General features: G+C 30.9%; 3 protein-coding genes across 4 annotated transcripts; 2 read left to right on the top strand and 1 right to left on the bottom strand.

Annotated features, from left to right (window-relative positions):
* The first annotated feature begins 3,354 nt into the window (after positions 1 to 3,354).
* On the top strand, positions 3,355 to 10,244 carry LOC114182282 (bifunctional purine biosynthesis protein PurH). Its single transcript, XM_028069121.1, has 12 exons — positions 3,355 to 3,638; positions 3,781 to 3,883; positions 4,782 to 4,857; positions 5,052 to 5,148; positions 6,022 to 6,124; positions 6,247 to 6,380; positions 6,638 to 6,815; positions 8,173 to 8,327; positions 8,482 to 8,691; positions 8,836 to 9,183; positions 9,264 to 9,390; positions 9,891 to 10,244. The coding sequence occupies exons 1-12, from the start codon at positions 3,483 to 3,485 to the stop codon at positions 10,040 to 10,042; spliced, it is 1,839 nt and encodes a 612-aa protein (XP_027924922.1). The 5' UTR covers positions 3,355 to 3,482; the 3' UTR covers positions 10,043 to 10,244.
* Positions 10,245 to 12,191: 1,947 nt separating this feature from the next.
* Positions 12,192 to 14,082, bottom strand: LOC114182289 (40S ribosomal protein S19-1). Its single transcript, XM_028069133.1, has 4 exons — positions 13,874 to 14,082; positions 13,087 to 13,177; positions 12,761 to 12,944; positions 12,192 to 12,546 (listed from the first exon to the last, which is right to left on the bottom strand). The coding sequence occupies exons 1-4, from the start codon at positions 13,955 to 13,957 to the stop codon at positions 12,474 to 12,476; spliced, it is 432 nt and encodes a 143-aa protein (XP_027924934.1). The 5' UTR covers positions 13,958 to 14,082; the 3' UTR covers positions 12,192 to 12,473.
* Positions 14,083 to 14,728: 646 nt separating this feature from the next.
* On the top strand, positions 14,729 to 18,786 carry LOC114183016 (pentatricopeptide repeat-containing protein At1g80270, mitochondrial-like). 2 transcript variants are annotated; one of them, XM_028069849.1, is made up of 3 exons: positions 14,729 to 14,933; positions 15,245 to 15,818; positions 17,281 to 18,786. In XM_028069849.1, the coding sequence occupies exons 1-3, from the start codon at positions 14,827 to 14,829 to the stop codon at positions 18,532 to 18,534; spliced, it is 1,935 nt and encodes a 644-aa protein (XP_027925650.1). In that variant the 5' UTR covers positions 14,729 to 14,826; the 3' UTR covers positions 18,535 to 18,786. The 2 variants fall into 2 exon arrangements, with proteins under 2 accessions (XP_027925650.1, XP_027925658.1); XM_028069857.1 differs by having other exon boundaries at positions 14,730 to 14,861.
* Positions 18,787 to 19,344: the final 558 nt, after the last annotated feature.

Below are 19,344 nucleotides of genomic sequence, written 5' to 3'. Positions count from 1 at the left end.
TTATTTGTAGTATGTTATTTCATTCAACAAAGTTTGTTCTATACAATAAACTCTATTTCGATTGAAATGTAAATGAGTAAAATGATAATTTGTTGGATCAAGATTAGTTGTTGAAGACATTTTAACAGCAAATTGATGATGTTTCTGTTAACTAGTTAATGACTAAGCTTTGAATTAAAACAGATTTTACATGTCCAAGTATTATAACAACATACAGTGTCAATGTAAAACTAAATAAATTTTTAATTCAGTGAGACTTAACAATTGTTTCCTTTTGCAAATCCAAAATTAAACGGTCAGAAAAGGAAGTAAAAAAAAAAAAAAAAAGGAAAAACCAAATTGTAACAATAAAACCAAGAGAAAGGAGGACGAAAAAAGAAAAAAAAAATCCTCTTCTTGACAAAAGAATCTGAACAGATTAGAATTAATAATAAATTATACACTAGATTAGAGTATTTACTTAATGTACTTCAGTTTTGAAAAATAAATTTTTACATTCAAATTACGATTAACAAAGAGACGAATAAAAACCTATTTTTAAGATTAAAATTGTGTTTTAATCTATCATCTCTTTCGTGAGATTGGTGTTTCAGGTTGTATAGATAAATTTGTTGTGATTTCTTTTCTATAATATTCTGTTATATAGTTTGTTGTATGTTGAACAATTATACCATGTTAGATTGTGCTATATGTGCACAGTGTAAAGAAATTTATATATTAATAAAAAAATGTTTATTTTTCTTCTTTCATATAGTACCAATATATAATATATTAATTTTTATATGTCATCATTATTAATATGAAAACAATAAATAGAATTATTATTATTATTATTATTATTAATTATAATATAAAAAATTAATTCCTAAATTAATTGTGAAATTATTAATATTGTTATTACTGTTAATGTTATTATTATTATATATTGCTTTTATATATTATATATTATTATTACTATTTAATTTATTAATATTGTCAACAGTAATAACATTATTAGTATTATTACTAATATTAATATATAATATATTAATATTATTACTAATACGAGGAAAAGAAAAATTTAAAAATTTATTATATATATTATTATTAATATAATTATAATTATTATTTTAATATTATTCTTACTATTATTATTATTCATATTATTAACATTATTAATAATATATTATGTTTATAATTATTATTAATATTATATTATTATATTATAGTGGTATTACTATTGTTAGTATTATATCGTAATATTTATATATACATTTTACTTTTATTTACTGAATTATATTTTAATTATTTGTATTTTAATTTATTTTGTTGTTGATTTACCTTTATATTTAAGTAATTAGTTGAATTCAAATAATTAATTACTAAAATCAGTAAAATAATAAAAGTAAAAAGTTATTTTTTTTATTATGAATAATCATTTAAATTTAAAAAATATTAATTAAGAGAATAAAATTGTACGATCATGTATCTTTTTATATATGTAGGTGTTGTATTAATATTATTATTATTATTATTATTATTATTATTATTATTATTATTTATCATTACACAATATTATTATTATAATTAGACATATTTTATTTTTAATTATTATGGATTTTAATTACTTGAATTTTTTATTTGTTTTATTATTGATTTATCATTATATTTGAGTAATTAATTCAAAAAAATAGTTACTAAAATTAGTAAAATAATAAAACTGAAAAATAATTTTGTTATTATGAATAATTATTTAAATTAAAAAATAATAATTAAGAGGATAAAATTATAATAACAAAATAAGACACCAAAGATGTTTATATTAATTGTTGTATTATTATTATTATTATTTTATCATTATGGAATAATATTGTAGTGATATTATTATTAGTATTATTATTATTATTATTATTATATTTAGACACACATATACTTTTATTTACTTCGAGGTCATATTTCAATTATTTGGATTTCTTATTTATTTTGTTATTTATATATCTCTTTATATAATTATAGATTATTATTGTTAACATTAACATTAATATTAATATTAATATTCACATTAATATTTTTAACATATATTTATTATTATTATCATTAATTTGTTATCATTGTTATTTTTATTATTATTATTATGATTGATAGTGTTGTTATTATTACAATTTTTTTTTTAATTGTAAAAAATGTTATTATACTAAATAATTTTACCAAATAACTTTTTAACATTTTAAAAATTTTATATTTTTATTAATATTATTATTAATATTTTTAATAGATAAATTTATATTTTTTAAATTTATTTAAATAAATATAATATCAATTATGTTATTTTTCTAAAAAAAACGTACGTAATAACAAAAAAGTTTAACTAACTAAACATAATAACCATCTAATAACAACAATTATAAAAAATATAAACAAACCTTTAACAAAGTCATTTAGACGTTTCACCATAACATAAGTCATAAATGATCTATGAGACAAAAACAGCCCAAAATGACATAAGAATTCTCAACAAAGTTATTAATCCAAATTATTTTTCTACCTTGTTAATTTCACATTTTTAATAACAATACGTACCATGTTTCTTATTAATGTTGAATTAGATGACAGAGAAACTACTTAACCTTTGACTCATCATCCATCATCATTTACATAAAGTTGCAACATTTTTATCCCTACAAACCACACGAAACTTCCTTGATGGAAGTAACCAAATCCTTAATCCTCGTATTAATATTATCATCCCTTTACATATTATTATTATTATTATAAATAAATGAATTTTTCACTTTAAACATGCCATCTGTTTATCACATTATTATATGTTGCAATAATTTTATTTATTTTTGGGTTAAATATGTTTTTGCTTTCTCAAAATTCAGTAAAATTTGTAATTAGTCTCTTTTCGAAACTCTAGATCAATTTTGTCATTTATCTTTAAAAATACATGAATTTAGTTCTTTTAACTAAATTTTGTCAAATTTATATGACGTTTTAAATGCGATTTACGTTAATATTTGAGGTAATATTAAAGAAAAAATGTGTCAAAATGTATATACATTTTGAATACTAACATGAGATGCGTTTGAAACGTTTGATAAACCTAACAAAATTGGGTTAAAAAGACTAATTCCAAATTTTATTAAAATTTGAAGGACAAAAAACATATTTAACCTTTTATTTTTTATTAATCATTGTATTTTATTTCACTCTCCATTGATATTAAAAAAATGTTTAAAATTTTGTTAGCTTGTATAATGTAGAGATAAAAAAAAATGTTTGATGGAATTTTTTTCACAATTTTCTGCTATAAATTGTGATTGGATTTTGGGTTTTTCCAAGAGTTGAGTTTCATTCATATAAGACATGCCCATTGAACACCACAAAGCAACACAACCTATTTGATGAAAAGGACAAGAATTTGAGAATCAATCAAACCTAAGTCAAAAGCTTTGTTAACATAACTCATTGGTTGTGTCACTCTTTAACACACTCAGAGGATGTTTGTGTTGGGTGCTTCCTCCGCCGCAGCCACCACCGCCGCCACTACCACCGCAGCCACCATCCCCTCTCGCATTCTCTGTGGAACTCTCCACTCTCCTTATCCCCTCACAACCCCCCATAACTTCTCTTCCCATCTCCTATCCAAAACTTTGGTATTCTTCTTTTTCTCCTTCTTTATTCACTGTTTCAGTTTATTATCTAAAGTTGTGTTAATACTTTTCTTTTTTTGTTTATCTGCTTATATCTGATTTTGTTGTTGCTCAATGGTATTGATTTTTAAATGGGTATGTCCAGGTGCGGTCATCTTCACTGCACTTCAGGGGTGTTCCCATCAAAGCCATGGCGGAGACTGATACCATAGCAGCCTCTAAAATTGCTTCTTCTTCCTCTGTCCCTGGTACTTTTCATTCCCACCACCTCTTTTCTTTTCGTGTTTTCAATCGTTTTATTTAGGGATTTTGTTTGTTTTCTTTTTCACCCCTCAAAGGTAACCAAAAAGAATCGTTTTTTATCTAATGGGGGCGATTTACACAATACCACATATGTGGCTTCAAATGGAGTGGATTGCATTCGTGTCTTTGCTTTCTAATCTCAAAGGGTGCTTTCATTTCTCTCTTAATGCCGTTTTTGATTTTTTATTGCATGACCTTGTGTGATTAATCCGCACTGATGTTCTAAGACATTTTGGGCTTACTAATGGTTTTGGTCCTTTTTTTCTATCACACATAAGCTATTGATTATTTCCTGGGGTAGTATGAATAATCATTGATTCTGTGTGGATGTTTTGCTGATGATTATTTGGTAACTGTATGTTTGGTTTTACGTCAAAAGAGAACGGACACGTGCATCCTATATCTCCACCGAAGCTCATTTGTTGCACTTCATGAGCCTAAGAGGGATTTTAATACAGCAGACACAGAAAACTTGTCATAGTTGAGATATCAAATCATTGTTTTACTATATTAAGCTCATCCGCGGCAGATGTATCTTGCATGTGTGCATTCAATAAGTCCTCCTAATTTAAGATGCAAATTAGTCCAATTCATTAAGGTTTGGTGATTTGCCCCACAAAAATGTTTTGAATAACTTTCCTTCCCCGTGTTCCATTCAAAACCAGTTAATTTTAATTGTAGAGAGAATTTGTATTTATTCTTTGTGATTTCAGTTTAGACAATACTTGTTTTTTAATTTGTAAGTTTCAAAACAAACCCATATTTTACCCTTTGGTGATGTTTTCTATACTTTTAAATGCAAAGATAACTGTTTCTGGCATACGATGTTTTTCTGTGAAACAGGGACCAAGCAAGCCTTGATATCATTGTCAGATAAGAAGGATCTTGCATTTGTTGGCAATGGGCTCCAGGAATTAGGGTAAATAAATTATTACAGTTAATGATTTTCTTTTCTAATATGTTAGAATACTCTTGCTTTTTACTCTCCTTTATTTGATTTTTTCATACTATTTATTCACCCTTGTTTTTTTTTTTTTTTTATGTGGTTTGTGGAATCTCGAGAAGCTTCAGTTGCTATAGTGAACTATTGACAGTTTCTCTATTGAATTGTAGATACACTATTGTTTCAACTGGAGGAACAGCTTCTGCTTTGGAGAAGGCTGGAGTAGCTGTTACTAAAGTAGAACAGCTTACTCAGTTCCCTGAAATGGTGTGTGCGCATTGCTGCTTGAGTTCTCCTCTCTAAACTCACGAACAATTCTAGTGCTGGAACTTCTGATGATACGTCTATGAATTATTATGTGATTAGGCCCTCTTTGGATAAACATTTTTATGAAAAATTTTACAAAGGGCAATAAGGATGAAAAATGAATTAAGTTTCTCCTGTATGTTAGAATAAACTCTTGCTCTTTAACTATTATAGAAGCTCTATAATCTAACCTCACCAAAAACTGACGTGTATAAGTTGATTTTATCTAGTAAACAGAACTTAATCAATTTTACCTTATTTTTGTCTCTACTATAAGTGTATATTGAAGGAAAAGCTTACTTAAGCAGGGGCTTAATCAAGTTTTCTAATTGCTTGGTCATGCTTCTTTTAATGTTTTTATTGGATTACAAGGCTTTAATTTTCTGCTGATATTTTCCTGCAGAACTAGCTGTTCTGGTGTTTCTTTTATTGTAACTTTAATGGTTTCTATTGAATGTTGATAGCCACATCTGTACATAGGTCAAAAGTTTTAGTCTGTATTAGCATCATGACTTCTCATTTATTGGTTACTTAAACCAACATTTCCTATATGGAAATTTGGAGTGTCATAGTTGCAAACTTTTTAGAGTTTATATTGATGACTAATCTCCTTGCTTTGGTAATCTTATAAACGTTGGCACCCTCAGCAGAATGGATATATTATAAATTTGGTATTCAAACCCATGGCCAAGAATTCCTCAAGTTACAACTTTTACCATTGTGCCTGGGTTTGCTCTCAGTGTGGACTTACTAGCAGAATGGTCACTACTTTCTTTGAAGTTTGCTCAAACATGTACAAGCTTATAACAAGAATGTTGTGGCTTTTTTTCACAGCTTGATGGTCGTGTCAAAACTTTGCACCCTAACATACATGGGGGTATCCTGGCTAGAAGGGACCTAAAACATCATATTGAAGCTCTTAATACACATGGAATTGGTAAGTTATGTTGTTGTCAACTGCTATTACAACTGCATGGTTCTAGTTTTCTGTTCAATTTTGGTTGCACTCATTTAGTTTGAGAGATTGTATTTGCTTTTTCTTAAAGTTTCTCCTTTTAGGTACTTTTGATGTTGTGGTGGTGAACTTGTACCCATTTTACGATAAAGTCACTGCAGCTGGTGGCATTGAGTTTGAGGATGGAATTGAAAATATTGACATTGGTGGTCCAGCCATGATTAGAGCTGCTGCAAAGGTGATTTTCTTTTCTTTTTTACTGAATATGCCAAACCTCAAAATAAATTTGATCTCTTGACATCATTGATAAATCTTTATCTTGTCATGAAAACTTAAAAGGGTTTTCTAAAATGGCTCAGAAAATATCCTACCACCGAATGCCATCTATGAAAAGTTTAATAACCCCTGTTCATTGTATACTGTCTTTGACCTGAATTTTTTAGTTTTTCTATTGAAATATTTTGAATATATGGTGATAAATTCTTATTTGAGCAGAATCACAAAGATGTTTTAGTCGTGGTTGATACAGAAGATTACCCTGCCCTTCTGGAATTTCTTAAAGGGAACCAGGATGATGAAAAATTCAGGCTAAAACTTGCATGGAAAGCTTTTCAACATGTTGCTTCCTATGACTCTGCAGTATCTGAGTGGTTGTGGAAGCAGAGTGTGGGAGGTAATTCTGTTTCAAGTTTTGTGAGGAATTGATTATTGATTGTTGTTAGTTCATTTCCTCAGTGAGATGGAAACGTCCATTACAGAAAAATGATAATAATCTATAAATATAATCCTAGAATGTTAAAGCTTCATCTATAGCCACCAGATTAGTTGGTGTACAAATTTCATATATTTTATATATTTTCTAATTTTGAAGTTTGTGAAGTCAGTGATTTTTAAATCGTATATTTAATTCTGATTTTTTTTTAATGTGAGCATAATTAGTTTATTTCTTTTGTTCTCAATTCAGCAACTATTGATTCTGTATCTGCCAATATAAATTCTGTTCCACTCCTCAATGGAACAAATTTTAAGGATTGGAAAGAAAATATTGATATTATTCTTGGCTGTATGGATTTGGATCTTGCATTAAGAATTGAGCAACCCCAACTCCTACGGCGTCCAGTACTCTTGAAGAAATAAGGAATTATGAGAAGTGGGATTGCTCAAACCGCATGAGCTTAATGATCATTAGGCTCATGCGGTTTGAGCGATCCCACTTCTCATGATTCCTTATTTCTTCAGGAGTACTGGACGTCATAGGAGTAGGGGGTTGCTCAATTCTTAATGCAAGATCCAAATCCATGCAGCCAAGAATAATATCAATATTTTCTTTCTAGTCCTTAAAATTTGTTCCATTGAGGAGTGGAACAGAATTTATATTGGCAGATACAGAAGCAATCGTTGCTCAATTGAGAACAAAAGAAATAAACTAATTATGCTCACATTAAAAAAAAAATTATAATAATAATTAAATTCTGGTTTTGTTAACATTTTTATGGGCAAATTAAATTAAGAAGTCACCAAAGTGACCTCTCTTGAGGAGATAGTTTGTAAAAAAATGTTAAATGTTGGTGCTTATGTATATCCATGCAAGTACTGATCGGTCTAAAGGAAGATTAATACTTGGCCGGGTTGCATACACACCTGTGACGGTAAAAGTGATAATTATAAGGTTTTGCGTGTTAATAATAAAATCAATCCAAAGATAGGTTTATTATCGAACATGCCTTATTATCAGTGTTTGACCATTGCAACAAGGATATCACTAGCGGTTAATATTACTGTCCAAAGACTTGATATTAATGGAGCATTAGGTATCTTGATATGGGTTAAACCATTGTTTGTATTTATTTATTTATTATTATTATTATTATTATTATTATTATTATTATTATTATTATTATTATCATGAACAGAACTGTCTGTATATTATGCGAGTATACTGAATATGTATTTAGTTTAAATATTTCAAGTGCTGTTGTTAATTTTTATGTTCTCAATAGATTTACTTATTCTGTTGTATTTGATGACAGATAAATTTCCTCCTAGCTTAACAGTGCCTCTTTCACTCAAAAGTTCTCTCCGTTATGGTGAAAATCCCCATCAAAAAGCTGCATTCTATGTCGACAAAAAACTTTCTGAGGTTAATGCTGGTGGAATTGCTACAGCCATCCAACACCATGGAAAGGTGGGAGTCAACACACTAATTTCTTTCATTATCATCTGAATTTACTGCTAAACGTATTTCATATATTTCAAGAGTTTGTGACTGAAAAATTGTACCGTTTCTATAAATCTTCATGTAATTCCCCTAACATTACAACCTTAACATTATCATGCAGGAGATGTCATATAATAACTACTTGGATGCTGATGCAGCTTGGAACTGTGTGTGTGAGTTTAAGAACCCCACCTGTGTAGTAGTGAAGCATACCAATCCTTGTGGAGTAGCATCACGTGATGATATTCTTGAAGCCTACAGACTAGCTGTTAAAGCAGATCCTGTGAGTGCATTTGGTGGAATTGTAGCGTTCAACGTGGAAATTGATGAGGTAAATATTCTATTTGAGTTTTTTGTCTGATTTTTTCTTCTTTTCAGGTGATACAAAGTGATCCAGTCACTGGTTTTTCACTTTAAGACATGGAGGAAACAATGTTATATAAGTAATGTTTCTAATATTTTTCATATATTTTAGGCACTAGCTAAAGAAATTCGAGAATTCAGAAGCCCCACAGACGGTGAGACAAGGATGTTTTATGAAATAGTAGTTGCACCCAGCTACACAGAGAAGGGGCTTGAGATTCTGCGTGGAAAGTCCAAAACTTTAAGGATTCTTGAAGCCAAAAAGAATGAACCGGGAAAGCTTTCACTCAGACAGGTTGGTGGAGGTTGGTTGGCTCAGGATTCAGATGACTTAACCCCACAAGACATCAAGTTCAACGTGGTCTCTGGGAAGGCTCCACAAGATGATGAACTTCGTGATGCAGAGTTTGCATGGTTGTGTGTGAAGCATGTCAAAAGCAATGCCATTGTGATAGCTAAGGTTGTAATCTCTCATACCATGAAACTTTTCTCTGCCTTTATGTTCAAGAAACTGACCCCTTTTGTTATAATCTTTTGCAGAACAATTGTATGCTAGGTATGGGAAGTGGGCAACCAAACCGTGTGGAGAGTTTGAGAATAGCAATGAGGAAAGCTGGAGATGATGTTAAAGGAGCAGCCTTGGCCAGTGATGCCTTCTTCCCATTTGGTAAGTCTTATTGTCAAAATATTTGCGACACCAGAATTCATTGAGTTTTGCTGTTTTATAAACAACATATTCTTTGGAGACAATGGCCGCCAATTAGATAGATTAGATTCATTTTTGTGTTAGTTGACAATGTGTTAGTTGATAGTTCAAAACTAATATGTATATACACACACCGTGTCTTGTGTATTATATTTTCTCAATTTAACTGTATCTTCGTGTCCGTAAGACAGTGTAGTTGTAGTCTCTTTGTATCCTTTTTTTTTTCTTTTTCGTCTTCATGCAACTAAATCTATGTGCTGGAGGATTTTCCTCTCTTGTGAGATCCTGAAATCCCTTTTAGCTGGATAAAACATAAACATCATTATGAGATTTTCAGTTCCTATCAAACCATAACAAGACAGAAGAGTCCTTGCTATGTGAAAGTAAATTAGTTTAGAGTATAAGTTGCTTTTTCCTTTTGATAATTATGTTAACATGGATGCATCTTAATCTATGAACAGCTTGGAAAGATGCTGTGGAAGAAGCATGTGAAAGTGGAATCGGTGTTATAGCAGAACCAGGTGGGAGTATCAGAGACCAGGATGCCATAGATTGTTGTAACAAGTATGGTGTTTCACTACTCTTTACCAATGTGAGGCACTTTAGGCACTGATTCAATTTTGCCTTGCTACTTCAACTTTCTGTTTCTGTTATCCAACCGGTGTTACTCAAATTTCTGCTTCCATTAACTTGTTTCTGAAATCAAGTGAATGTATGAGTAATATAGAAAAAATAAATTGATGTTCTCCTACATTCCAATATCTTGTAGCATATTCATAAAATTATTTAGCTTATCTAGGGCTGTTTTTTCTTTTTCCTCTGTTTATAGAGAAGTTTTTTGAAATAAACTTATATTGTGTGGATAGGTTTGAATAACAAATCACTCAGTTATATTAATATTGAGAGGACCAACCAACAACAGTAAGGGAGACCAATTTTAAAATTTAAATTAACAAAATATGTAGTGTTTTTTTTTTCATATTTCAAAACATATTCCATATTTATATATAAGATAAATTAACAGTAACCTCTTTTGTTTAATATTACAAATATCAATAATGAATTTTTCATGTCCCCAATAATATTAACCATATTGTTTTTTGATAACGGCCGTGTTAATTTTTTTACAAGTTCATATGCTAAACGAAAATTAAATATGCAATTTATATTAGATTATGTCTTTTACTATACAAATAATTAAGAACAATTAAGGAAAGAATTATTTGCAGATCGTTTGAAATTAAAAAAAGAAATAGAAAATGTGTTTTTTACTATACAAATAATTAAGAACAATTAAGGAAAAAATTATTTACAGATCGTTTGAAATTAAAAAAAAAAAAAAATGTGTTTAGAAATACTCGTGGAGTGGAACCAAACTTTGATTGATATTTGGTTAGAGACCATTATTCTTTTTCACTTGCATATTCTCAAATCTCCCATTTGAGTGTAGTGGCAAAAATTGCCTTTTTAAATTTATGCTTTTTAAAAAATATTATCTCAAAATAAGGTCAGAGGCATTCAGAAAATATTATCTCACATTTAAAAAGTATTTTATTCTTTTAAAAAAAGTATAATTCATGAGGAAGATTTTGAAATGCGTACTCCATAATTAACTTTTTATTTTTTAAAGAGGAGTTAAATATATTTTTCGTTTTAAAATTATTTATTAAAAATGCATTCTGTCACTGCTTTAAAGTATGGAATTTCATCTCTCAATTTTATAAAATATTTTATAAAGTATGAAATGACATAAGAGGTTAGTGGGGTAGCCCTCAACAATGAATCAATATTTCTCTTATTTTTTCGATTTCTCAACTATTTCCACGAGAAACCAGTTACTCCTTTTTTAAATCCATTTTAAATACCAAAAAAAGTTAACAATTAAATTTTGATAATTTTGATAATTTTTTTTATTTCATGAGGTAACATTTTTAAATGACTTTCATTTTTTTATTTTTTATGTTTTTATATTTTAAAATCATTTAAAAAAATATTTTATGTTATAAAAAAATTGTCAAAATATAATGATTAAATTTCAAATCATTGATCACCAAACCTAGAATACTCATCCTCCTGACCATCATTACCAAACTCATTAGTTCATGTATTTTACGTATCTTTTATAAAGTTAAATGATAAAATTGATATATACTTTGAAACATGACGGAAAACAAAAAATACATTTAAATTATTCTACAACAATCCAATCCATAAGATTTTTGAAAGCTTTTTCCAAAATTTCGTTTTCTAATTGACTAATATTTATTATTATTCTAATAAAAATAATAAAATAATTATTTAAATAATATATATAAATTACGGAATTGAGGCACTACTATCAACTATGAGAAATATTTAAGAATGGAAATGGAAAAAAAGATTAGCATTGATCCCAAGAAAATTGTAACTATAATAAATTACATAGTTAACTTAACAACTATGTTGTATAAACAAGATTAATGTTTATAACTTCTCTATATATAAATTTAACATTCAAGTTCATGAAAAAACTAAATTCACATTTTAAATGATGCCTAACTAATCAATTTTGAAAAATACATAAACCACTTTGTAACTTAAAATTACGAATTTAAATTATTATTTTTTCAATTAACCTCACCAATTACTTCTTCAAACTGGTTTAATTTCTTTCCTCAAATGAAAATGAGATCAGTGCCCAGTGCTACCCAAATTAAAATATCATATTGGCAAATGCTCAGTTACACAATAGATGAATCAAGAAGAATTATAGCCACTTCCCGTAATCAGTTTAATCTACCCTTAATCTTCATTTCATAAGTAAAAAAACAAAAAAAGGAATATCCAAAATGAAAAATCAAAAGAAAAAAAATGTGGCAATATGATCTAATAAAAGACTGAAAGCAAGAACATCATAAACATTAAGCACGTCCAATAAATAGAAAGACACTCAGTCTAAAATCAAAATTTGCGCATAATCTGTTATCATCACATCTCTCTAACAAAACCCCAAAATCTTAATAGTGCTTATGGCAGCAGACTAGCTCTCATTGGCAGTTTACAGATCAAGGTGCAACCACAATGCGTCCGGCAACTTGATCAAGATCCCGCCGGCCACTGGAAGTGATTCTCCTGCCACTGAAACAAAAGATGGATACATTTTATCACATGAAGAATAAATGAACATGCTCAGATTCTGATGCAGAAGGAACAAACAAGAATAGCACCAACAATTGCAAAAGACAAGCTATGCAACAGAAGTCATTAATTGCAAAAGATAAGCTATAACTGTGATATGATCTTTAACATTGTAATGTAGCTAATATAAAATATTAGAGAAGAGAGCTTTTACCCCTTGGTGTCCAGTTCAATGATGTTCATGGTTTGCAACTGTTGAAGAATGTGACGGGCAATGGCACCACTGCTCTTGCAGAAATGAGGAGGACGGCTACCGTTCCTCTTGCTCCCGCCATAAATCCTCTGAAATGCACCAACACCAAGTCCTCCTCTCAAGTAGATCTTTCTAGCCATGGAAGCTGAAATTGTTCATGATTTGAATTAAAAAACACAGCACAACTCACTATTATATCATTGAAATTTTCAGCAACACAATGCTATTAACCAGAAAATGCATTCCCGAAACCCTAAAACACAGTCAACAAGAAAAAAGAAACTCACCAGCTCTAACATAGTACCAGTCAGGATCATAGGGAGCCAACTCCTTAAATCTTGCTGTCTTGACAATATCAGTCCACTCTGGCAGCTCCATCTGGTTAGAACCAAAAGAAGAATTTAGAACGACATATTAATAAAAGGATATTTTAAAAGACATTACGGACATCACCTATTTCATAAAGATAGCGAATTAAAACTGAGAAAAGTCACTGAGACTAGTCACAATTAATCAACACAAAACAACACAAAGAACATGATTACTACATACAAAATCACAACCAAAGGAAAGACCTTTCCAGACCTAGGTCAACACAGTGCTAAAAGAAGGAAACTAAACCCAAATGACAAACAAATGCTTCCTTCTGAATCAATTACACAATCAACCATCTATTTACCATGTCACAACTAATAAACTCCTTTATTTTCAAACACTCACTTATGATCAAACTCAACACAGAAAACTCACTCTTGATACCCAGAGTAAATGTCAAGCAATCGCATGAATCAAGTTGCGAACTTTAGACCAACCCAATTCAAAACATGCAACTTTATACAGAAAACAATCAACAGGTTTGGTTGGGCGTGACTGCTTAACAAAAGCACCATTAGAAAATAGGCAAAATCAACAATGTTCCTATAACCCATTATAAGAATAAAACCAAAATGAATCATAAACAGTTCACCCAGCATGAAACAATCAAATCAGAAGACAAAAATAAAGGCTTCGCATTAATCTCGTAATCTCAAACTTGAGAAACGTTTTTGATTGACAAATAAGAGAAGGAATGACCTTGCCAGATCGCTTAAGGTGAGAAGAGTACGCCTTGACGAACTCGTGGGGAGAAACGTCCTTCACAGTCCTTGCAGTGGCCATGGCGGCTTCTGGTTGTGGTTGATGCACAGACACAGAAAACAAAGATGGCCTTAGGTTATGCCGCGTTCTCTATCTATCGGAATATCTAAGAACACCAAAAAAATAGGGTTTGTGAGTCAAATATTAGGGTTTTGGTTGAAACCATTGACGCAGCCCAATTAACATTGGGCCTGGACTCTTCGCAAGTAGGTTAAAGCCCATAGTGTATTCTTACCTTGTTTTTTATTTAATTAAAAGTTTATGCATTCACTGAATGTTTGTGAATTTTTTTTTCTATGAATAAAAAAAAGTCTTATAAAACTAAAAAGGTTTACAGATTTTTTTTTTCTTTTGTTAAATATGCTTGGTAGGACCTAGATGTAAAATTTGAATTTACATTACAAATTTATATATATATATATATATATATTTATTCTCGAATTTTTAAAATAAATTGGTGTAATTTTTTTTACGTGTTCCGAATAGAAGATAGTTCAAATATCAAAAGTGCTAATGTTAAAAAAAAAATCAACTTAATTAGATAAAAAAAATGATATTTAAATTTTTGTGATCAAATTGTATTACTTTTAGATAATGAAAAATTCAGACAAGTTAAAACTAAAAAAACGTGTTTAATTTTAAAAAAATAATACGTAATCACACAAAATATTAAAAATTTATGATTCTTTTAATATAAATTAATAGCATAGATTACGGAGAAGGATTTTATAACTAAATTTAGATTTCAAATTAAATTATCTAAATAAACAATACAATTCTTCAAAAATCAGAAATTGAACCCTTCACCGAGTTGAACGCTTAAACTTGAAAAATGAGAAGAGGAACGTTCCACCCACTATCATTAGGGTTCGGTAGCGTCTTCAATCTTCATGTCGATTCTGCGCCAATGTGTTTTCCCTATCAAGTATCTATCTTTTCAATTCAATTACCGAGTTGCTTTCACTCCTCTTCCCCAAAAACTGGAACTTGCTCTTAAGTTAAGCTATAGTACTTTTACACTCATGTTGTTGTAGAGTGGTTTTTACCACCATTTTCATGCATTTGCATACATTGCTTCTATTGCTTATAATAATTAATAGCGCTCCCCCCCCCCAATCATTACCATTTTCTGTTGTCATTTGATGTACACCGTAGAGCCTCGTTTTCTGTTTCTTCCACTTCTATGTTGCCTTATTGGAACAAAATGTAGCATAGATTTTTGTTTTTACTTTAAAGGTAATATTTTTTGTGGGTTTTATATTTTTGGTGGGAATTTTATGGGTTTGCTATTGCTTCTCTTATTCGTAGGAGACTGGGGCATTCTGTGGAGGTTTCAGGATTATTGTTATGTGGGATAAAACATGATACTGAGAGGTATCTCAGACGTAACAACGTTTGTGGCTGTTATCCTGCATTGTCAGGTGCAAAAATGGTTTGTTTAAGAGAGGAAAGTTACCATACTTCACCCGTTATTGGAAAGTTCTTTATGGGTAGTCGCCATTTGTCTTCTTTGGTTAATGAGAAAAGTTGTAATGAGAATATTTTGAAAGAAACAGTTTTGGAACTTGAGAAATTCCTTTCAGCTAAGGTCAACGGGGACATTAATTTGGATGAAGAAGTTGAGCAGGAATTTGAGTCAGAACCTAGTCGTCTCGATGATCCTCTGTCGGAATATGCAAATGACCTATACCTTGGCTGTCGTGAGCCTTTGAAGAGGAAGACTTCTTTGGAGTTGTTAAGAACCGTTATGAACAGTCCAGCCCCCTACCTTCCTGGTATTCTGAAAAAATTTGCTGAAGCAGTGGAGCATTTGAGCCATTTAGAGGCTTCGAAGATTGTATTTATTCTCTGGAAGCATCATATGTATTACAAGGCGTTGAAGGTGCTTTCTGCAGTTTCTATTAAATTGCTTAGCCAAGTTTTTTGCATAATTTATGGGTGGTTTCATAGTGGTAGATAATGATGCTAGTCTCTTAAGGGCATTGTTCATCTAGTATTCTTTTAATATGTTTTATAGATAAAAAATGCATTTATGTATTTGAATGATTTTAGTTATAAACTTTTGAAATGCCAAGTATCTTCTTGGAGTTCAATATGCTTAAATACCACATACTGTGCTTTGTTTATATTCATATTGAGGTCCAAGAGACCATCTGGTATTTTGGTCAATGAAGCTGCATTTTCTATTTTTTACGCTTTTGCCAAATAGCTTGAGTTTTTGAAAGAATTGGTTCGTGACTTGATATTGGAGCCTGAGTAGGTATTCAGGAAATCAATCTTGCCACCTGTAGGTTGATTTTAGCACAAGACTTGGGTGGGATGATGCATTTCCATGCTTCAAGCCCAAATGCCTTTTCTTTTAAAGAAAGTGATGTGTTAAGAGCCATGGAACAATTTCTTTGCTTTCACCCAACAACTTAAAGCTTTTCAGATAGTTGGTTTACAACATGTTATGGTTACATTTTTCATGTATTAAACTGATTTTATTTGTTACATTCATATGAATCGCTAGCTTTTAGGTTCTGTTTGGTGGAAAGCAATAGCATATCTGTGGTTGGATATCTTTGTATTTAATGTTGCCTTGCTGGAGCTATCATTTTGTCTCTAAAATATTCTGTTTTGAGTGTTGTTCATTTTAGACTAATAATTAATGCTGATGTTATATATTTAGCTGTAGGTATTAGGAGAGGAAAACAACAGTGTTGTTTTATATTTTTAAATTGAGTAATAAAATGTTCATAAGAATGAAGAGAAGATTGTTGAAGGGTTGCAAGCATGAACGTATTTTATTCCTTTTTTCTTTTGAAATAAAAAAAATCTCAAATAAGATAATATTTACATGAAATAGAAGATTCACCCTTGTCCCCCTTCTTCTCAAACTACTCCATACAAAACATATCCTTATGTCATTGTTATTTGGTTGTGTAATGGAGCTTTATCTTTTTTTTTCTTTAAAATAGTACCAAGATTTTGTTAACCAATCGAAGATGCTTCATTAGTAACACTTGAATTTGCACTTGCCATGTTAAATTTTGAAATACAATTGCCTTTTCTGGTGTACACTTAGAAATTAGATTGTATGATTCTGTTGTCAATTGTCATCGATTCATCAAAATACATGGAGATCGAATATTTAAAACCAAAGAAGGGAAGAAATTGATGAAAGGATCCATTCCAGAGTTAATTATTGCTATCCTGCATCTATTTTGAGTTGTAGACGTGTTTTCCAACAGTCCCTACTTCATGCAATTGTTCAAGATATACTTGATAAATTAAGCCTTTCTTGCGAGACTTAATATAATCATTTATGTCTGAACTTCTTTCCGCTGTTATCTGTTTTGCAGATTTTGGAATGGTTGGAGACCACGAAACAATTAGAGCATAGTGAAAATGCTTATGCCTCTCATCTCGATTTAATAGCCAAGGTTCAGGGAGTTGATGTGGCAGAGAAGTACATGAAGAATGATGTGCCAGACTCTTTCAAAGGTGAATTACTGTACAGAACTCTTCTAGTAAACTGTGTCCGCTCTGGCAACATGGAAAAATCCGTGACAGTTTTTGAAAAAATGAGAAGTTTAGGTTTGCCAATTACTATCTATACTTTGAATCAGATGATCATTTTGTACAAGAAGTATGACAGAAGGAAGATACTCGGCATATTATCCTTTATGAAGAACGAAAATTTAACTCCATCTCATCTTACATACAGGATTCTGATAGCCACCAAGGGTGAAACTGGGGACATAATAGGGATGGAACAATTGGTTGAGGATATGAAATCTCATGGTTTGCAACCTGATACTCATTTCCTGACAGACTTGGCCAGATACTATATTTCTGAGGGATATAAACATAAAGCCATCACTATACTGAAAGAAATAGAAGGAGCAAACTCACATGAATATATTAGGATATACAATAAACTGTTCTCTCTCTACGCCTCTCTTGACATGACTAGTGATGTAAGCAGAATATGGAACAATTGCAAGTCAGACCCCACAATGCTGGAGTGTGAAGCAGTAATAGGAGCATTGGGCAAACTTGGAAAAGTTGAGGAAGCAGAAGCAGTATTTGAAATGGCAATGCATAAATTTAAGGGGCCCTCATCCAGGCTCTTTTCTGAACTTCTTAGAGTTTATGCTCTGAATGACCAGATATCGAAAGGTAAGGACTTTGTCGAGCGAATGAGACATTCTAGATGTTGGTCTGGTCCACTGGTTTGGGATGGACTAGTGAGATTCTATGTTAAAGCCGGTGATGTAGAGAAGGCCGCTTCGATTTTAAGTAAGGCTGCCGAAAGGCAATGTGGGGGTGCAGTGAAGCCGTTATTCAGCTCTTACATGGTTGTGATGGAACAGTATGCAAATTGTGGAGATGTACATAATACTGAGAAATGGTTCTATAAAATGAGGCAGTGTGGATACACCGGTCGTCTTAGGCCATTTCAGATTCTGGTTCAGGCTTATTTGAAGGCCAAAATCCCTGCTTACGGGGTCAGAGAAAGAATGAAGGCTGAAAATGTTTTCCCAAATAAAGAATTTAGCATGCAGTTGACAGAAATTGATGCACTAAAGAATGTATACTTAATAGATCCCTAGTATGTTGAAGTTATGAGATAGTTGCTCCATTAATTGCATTTTAACAGAGACCAATTAAAACAAGGTAAATATTATCTTATTTTCTGGCTAAGATTGTTACATGCTACTCTACCACCACTCACCGTTTAACAGAGTAGTAGTCCATTCTTGTGCAGTGTAACCAGTTAGAAATGGGCTTATTTCTAGCTATACATTTTTATGTTTTCTGAAAGGAAAGGGGAGCACATGATAACGTGCACCATCTTGTGTTAAGAATTTTTTTTTTTTCAACATTAATGTGTATTTCTTAGGGTTACTTCTATGCTGTTGTCCTTTTTTTCAAATAATCTGGTAAAATTAATCTTTTAACGCAGTAACCAGAAGATTCGATCTACAGGAGTTCTGGTGTGCTACTGAACTTCCCTCACGTTAGATTTTATTCAATTTTATTTCAGTCCTATTTTTATTTTAAATCTGCTAAAATTATTTTTTAATTTTTCATTTCAGAAGTTGTACTCACGTGAGGGAGTTTTAAATGTTTGTCAATCGAAACATGAGAAGAATCCGACCACTTAGCTGTCATTAGATTCTGCAACATTCAGCAACCAGTGTGTAATCACCAAAAGTGCTTTCTAAGGGGTACCTAACACAGTTCCAACCCACCGCGCAGGGAAAAATTTAGCATCTCATAATGCTTCTAAAGCACATTTCTGCCTAGTCCTTTACTTTTTTGCAGAAAAGATATGCCTTTACACCTCCTGAGCACGAAACATAGTTTGACTGCTTTTCTTTATCATCCTAATAAGAACATACCCCAATTTCCTCCTGGCG

The sequence above is a fragment of the Vigna unguiculata genome, chromosome 1, assembly GCF_004118075.2.
Source record: "Vigna unguiculata cultivar IT97K-499-35 chromosome 1, ASM411807v1, whole genome shotgun sequence".
Classification (NCBI taxonomy): Eukaryota; Viridiplantae; Streptophyta; class Magnoliopsida; order Fabales; family Fabaceae; genus Vigna; species Vigna unguiculata.
The sequence above is the reverse complement of the archived record's forward strand: the minus strand, read 5'-3'. Positions and strand labels throughout refer to the sequence as shown.

Coding starts and splice junctions, on each gene's coding strand:
- LOC114182282 (XM_028069121.1), top strand. CDS start 3,483: ATGTTTGTGTTGGGTGCTTCCTCCGCCGCAGCCACCACCGCCGCCACT. Junction 9,184..9,263: donor ATGCCATTGTGATAGCTAAG/GTTGTAATCTCT, acceptor AATCTTTTGCAG/AACAATTGTATGCTAGGTAT. Junction 9,391..9,890: donor TGATGCCTTCTTCCCATTTG/GTAAGTCTTATT, acceptor ATCTATGAACAG/CTTGGAAAGATGCTGTGGAA.
- LOC114182289 (XM_028069133.1), bottom strand. CDS start 13,957: ATGGCCACTGCAAGGACTGTGAAGGACGTTTCTCCCCACGAGTTCGTC. Junction 12,945..13,086: donor CTGGTACTATGTTAGAGCTG/GTGAGTTTCTTT, acceptor GAACAATTTCAG/CTTCCATGGCTAGAAAGATC. Junction 12,547..12,760: donor ATTGAACTGGACACCAAGGG/GTAAAAGCTCTC, acceptor CTTTTGTTTCAG/TGGCAGGAGAATCACTTCCA.
- LOC114183016 (XM_028069849.1), top strand. CDS start 14,827: ATGTCGATTCTGCGCCAATGTGTTTTCCCTATCAAGTATCTATCTTTT. Junction 14,934..15,244: donor AAACTGGAACTTGCTCTTAA/GTTAAGCTATAG, acceptor TCTTATTCGTAG/GAGACTGGGGCATTCTGTGG. Junction 15,819..17,280: donor TGTATTACAAGGCGTTGAAG/GTGCTTTCTGCA, acceptor TCTGTTTTGCAG/ATTTTGGAATGGTTGGAGAC.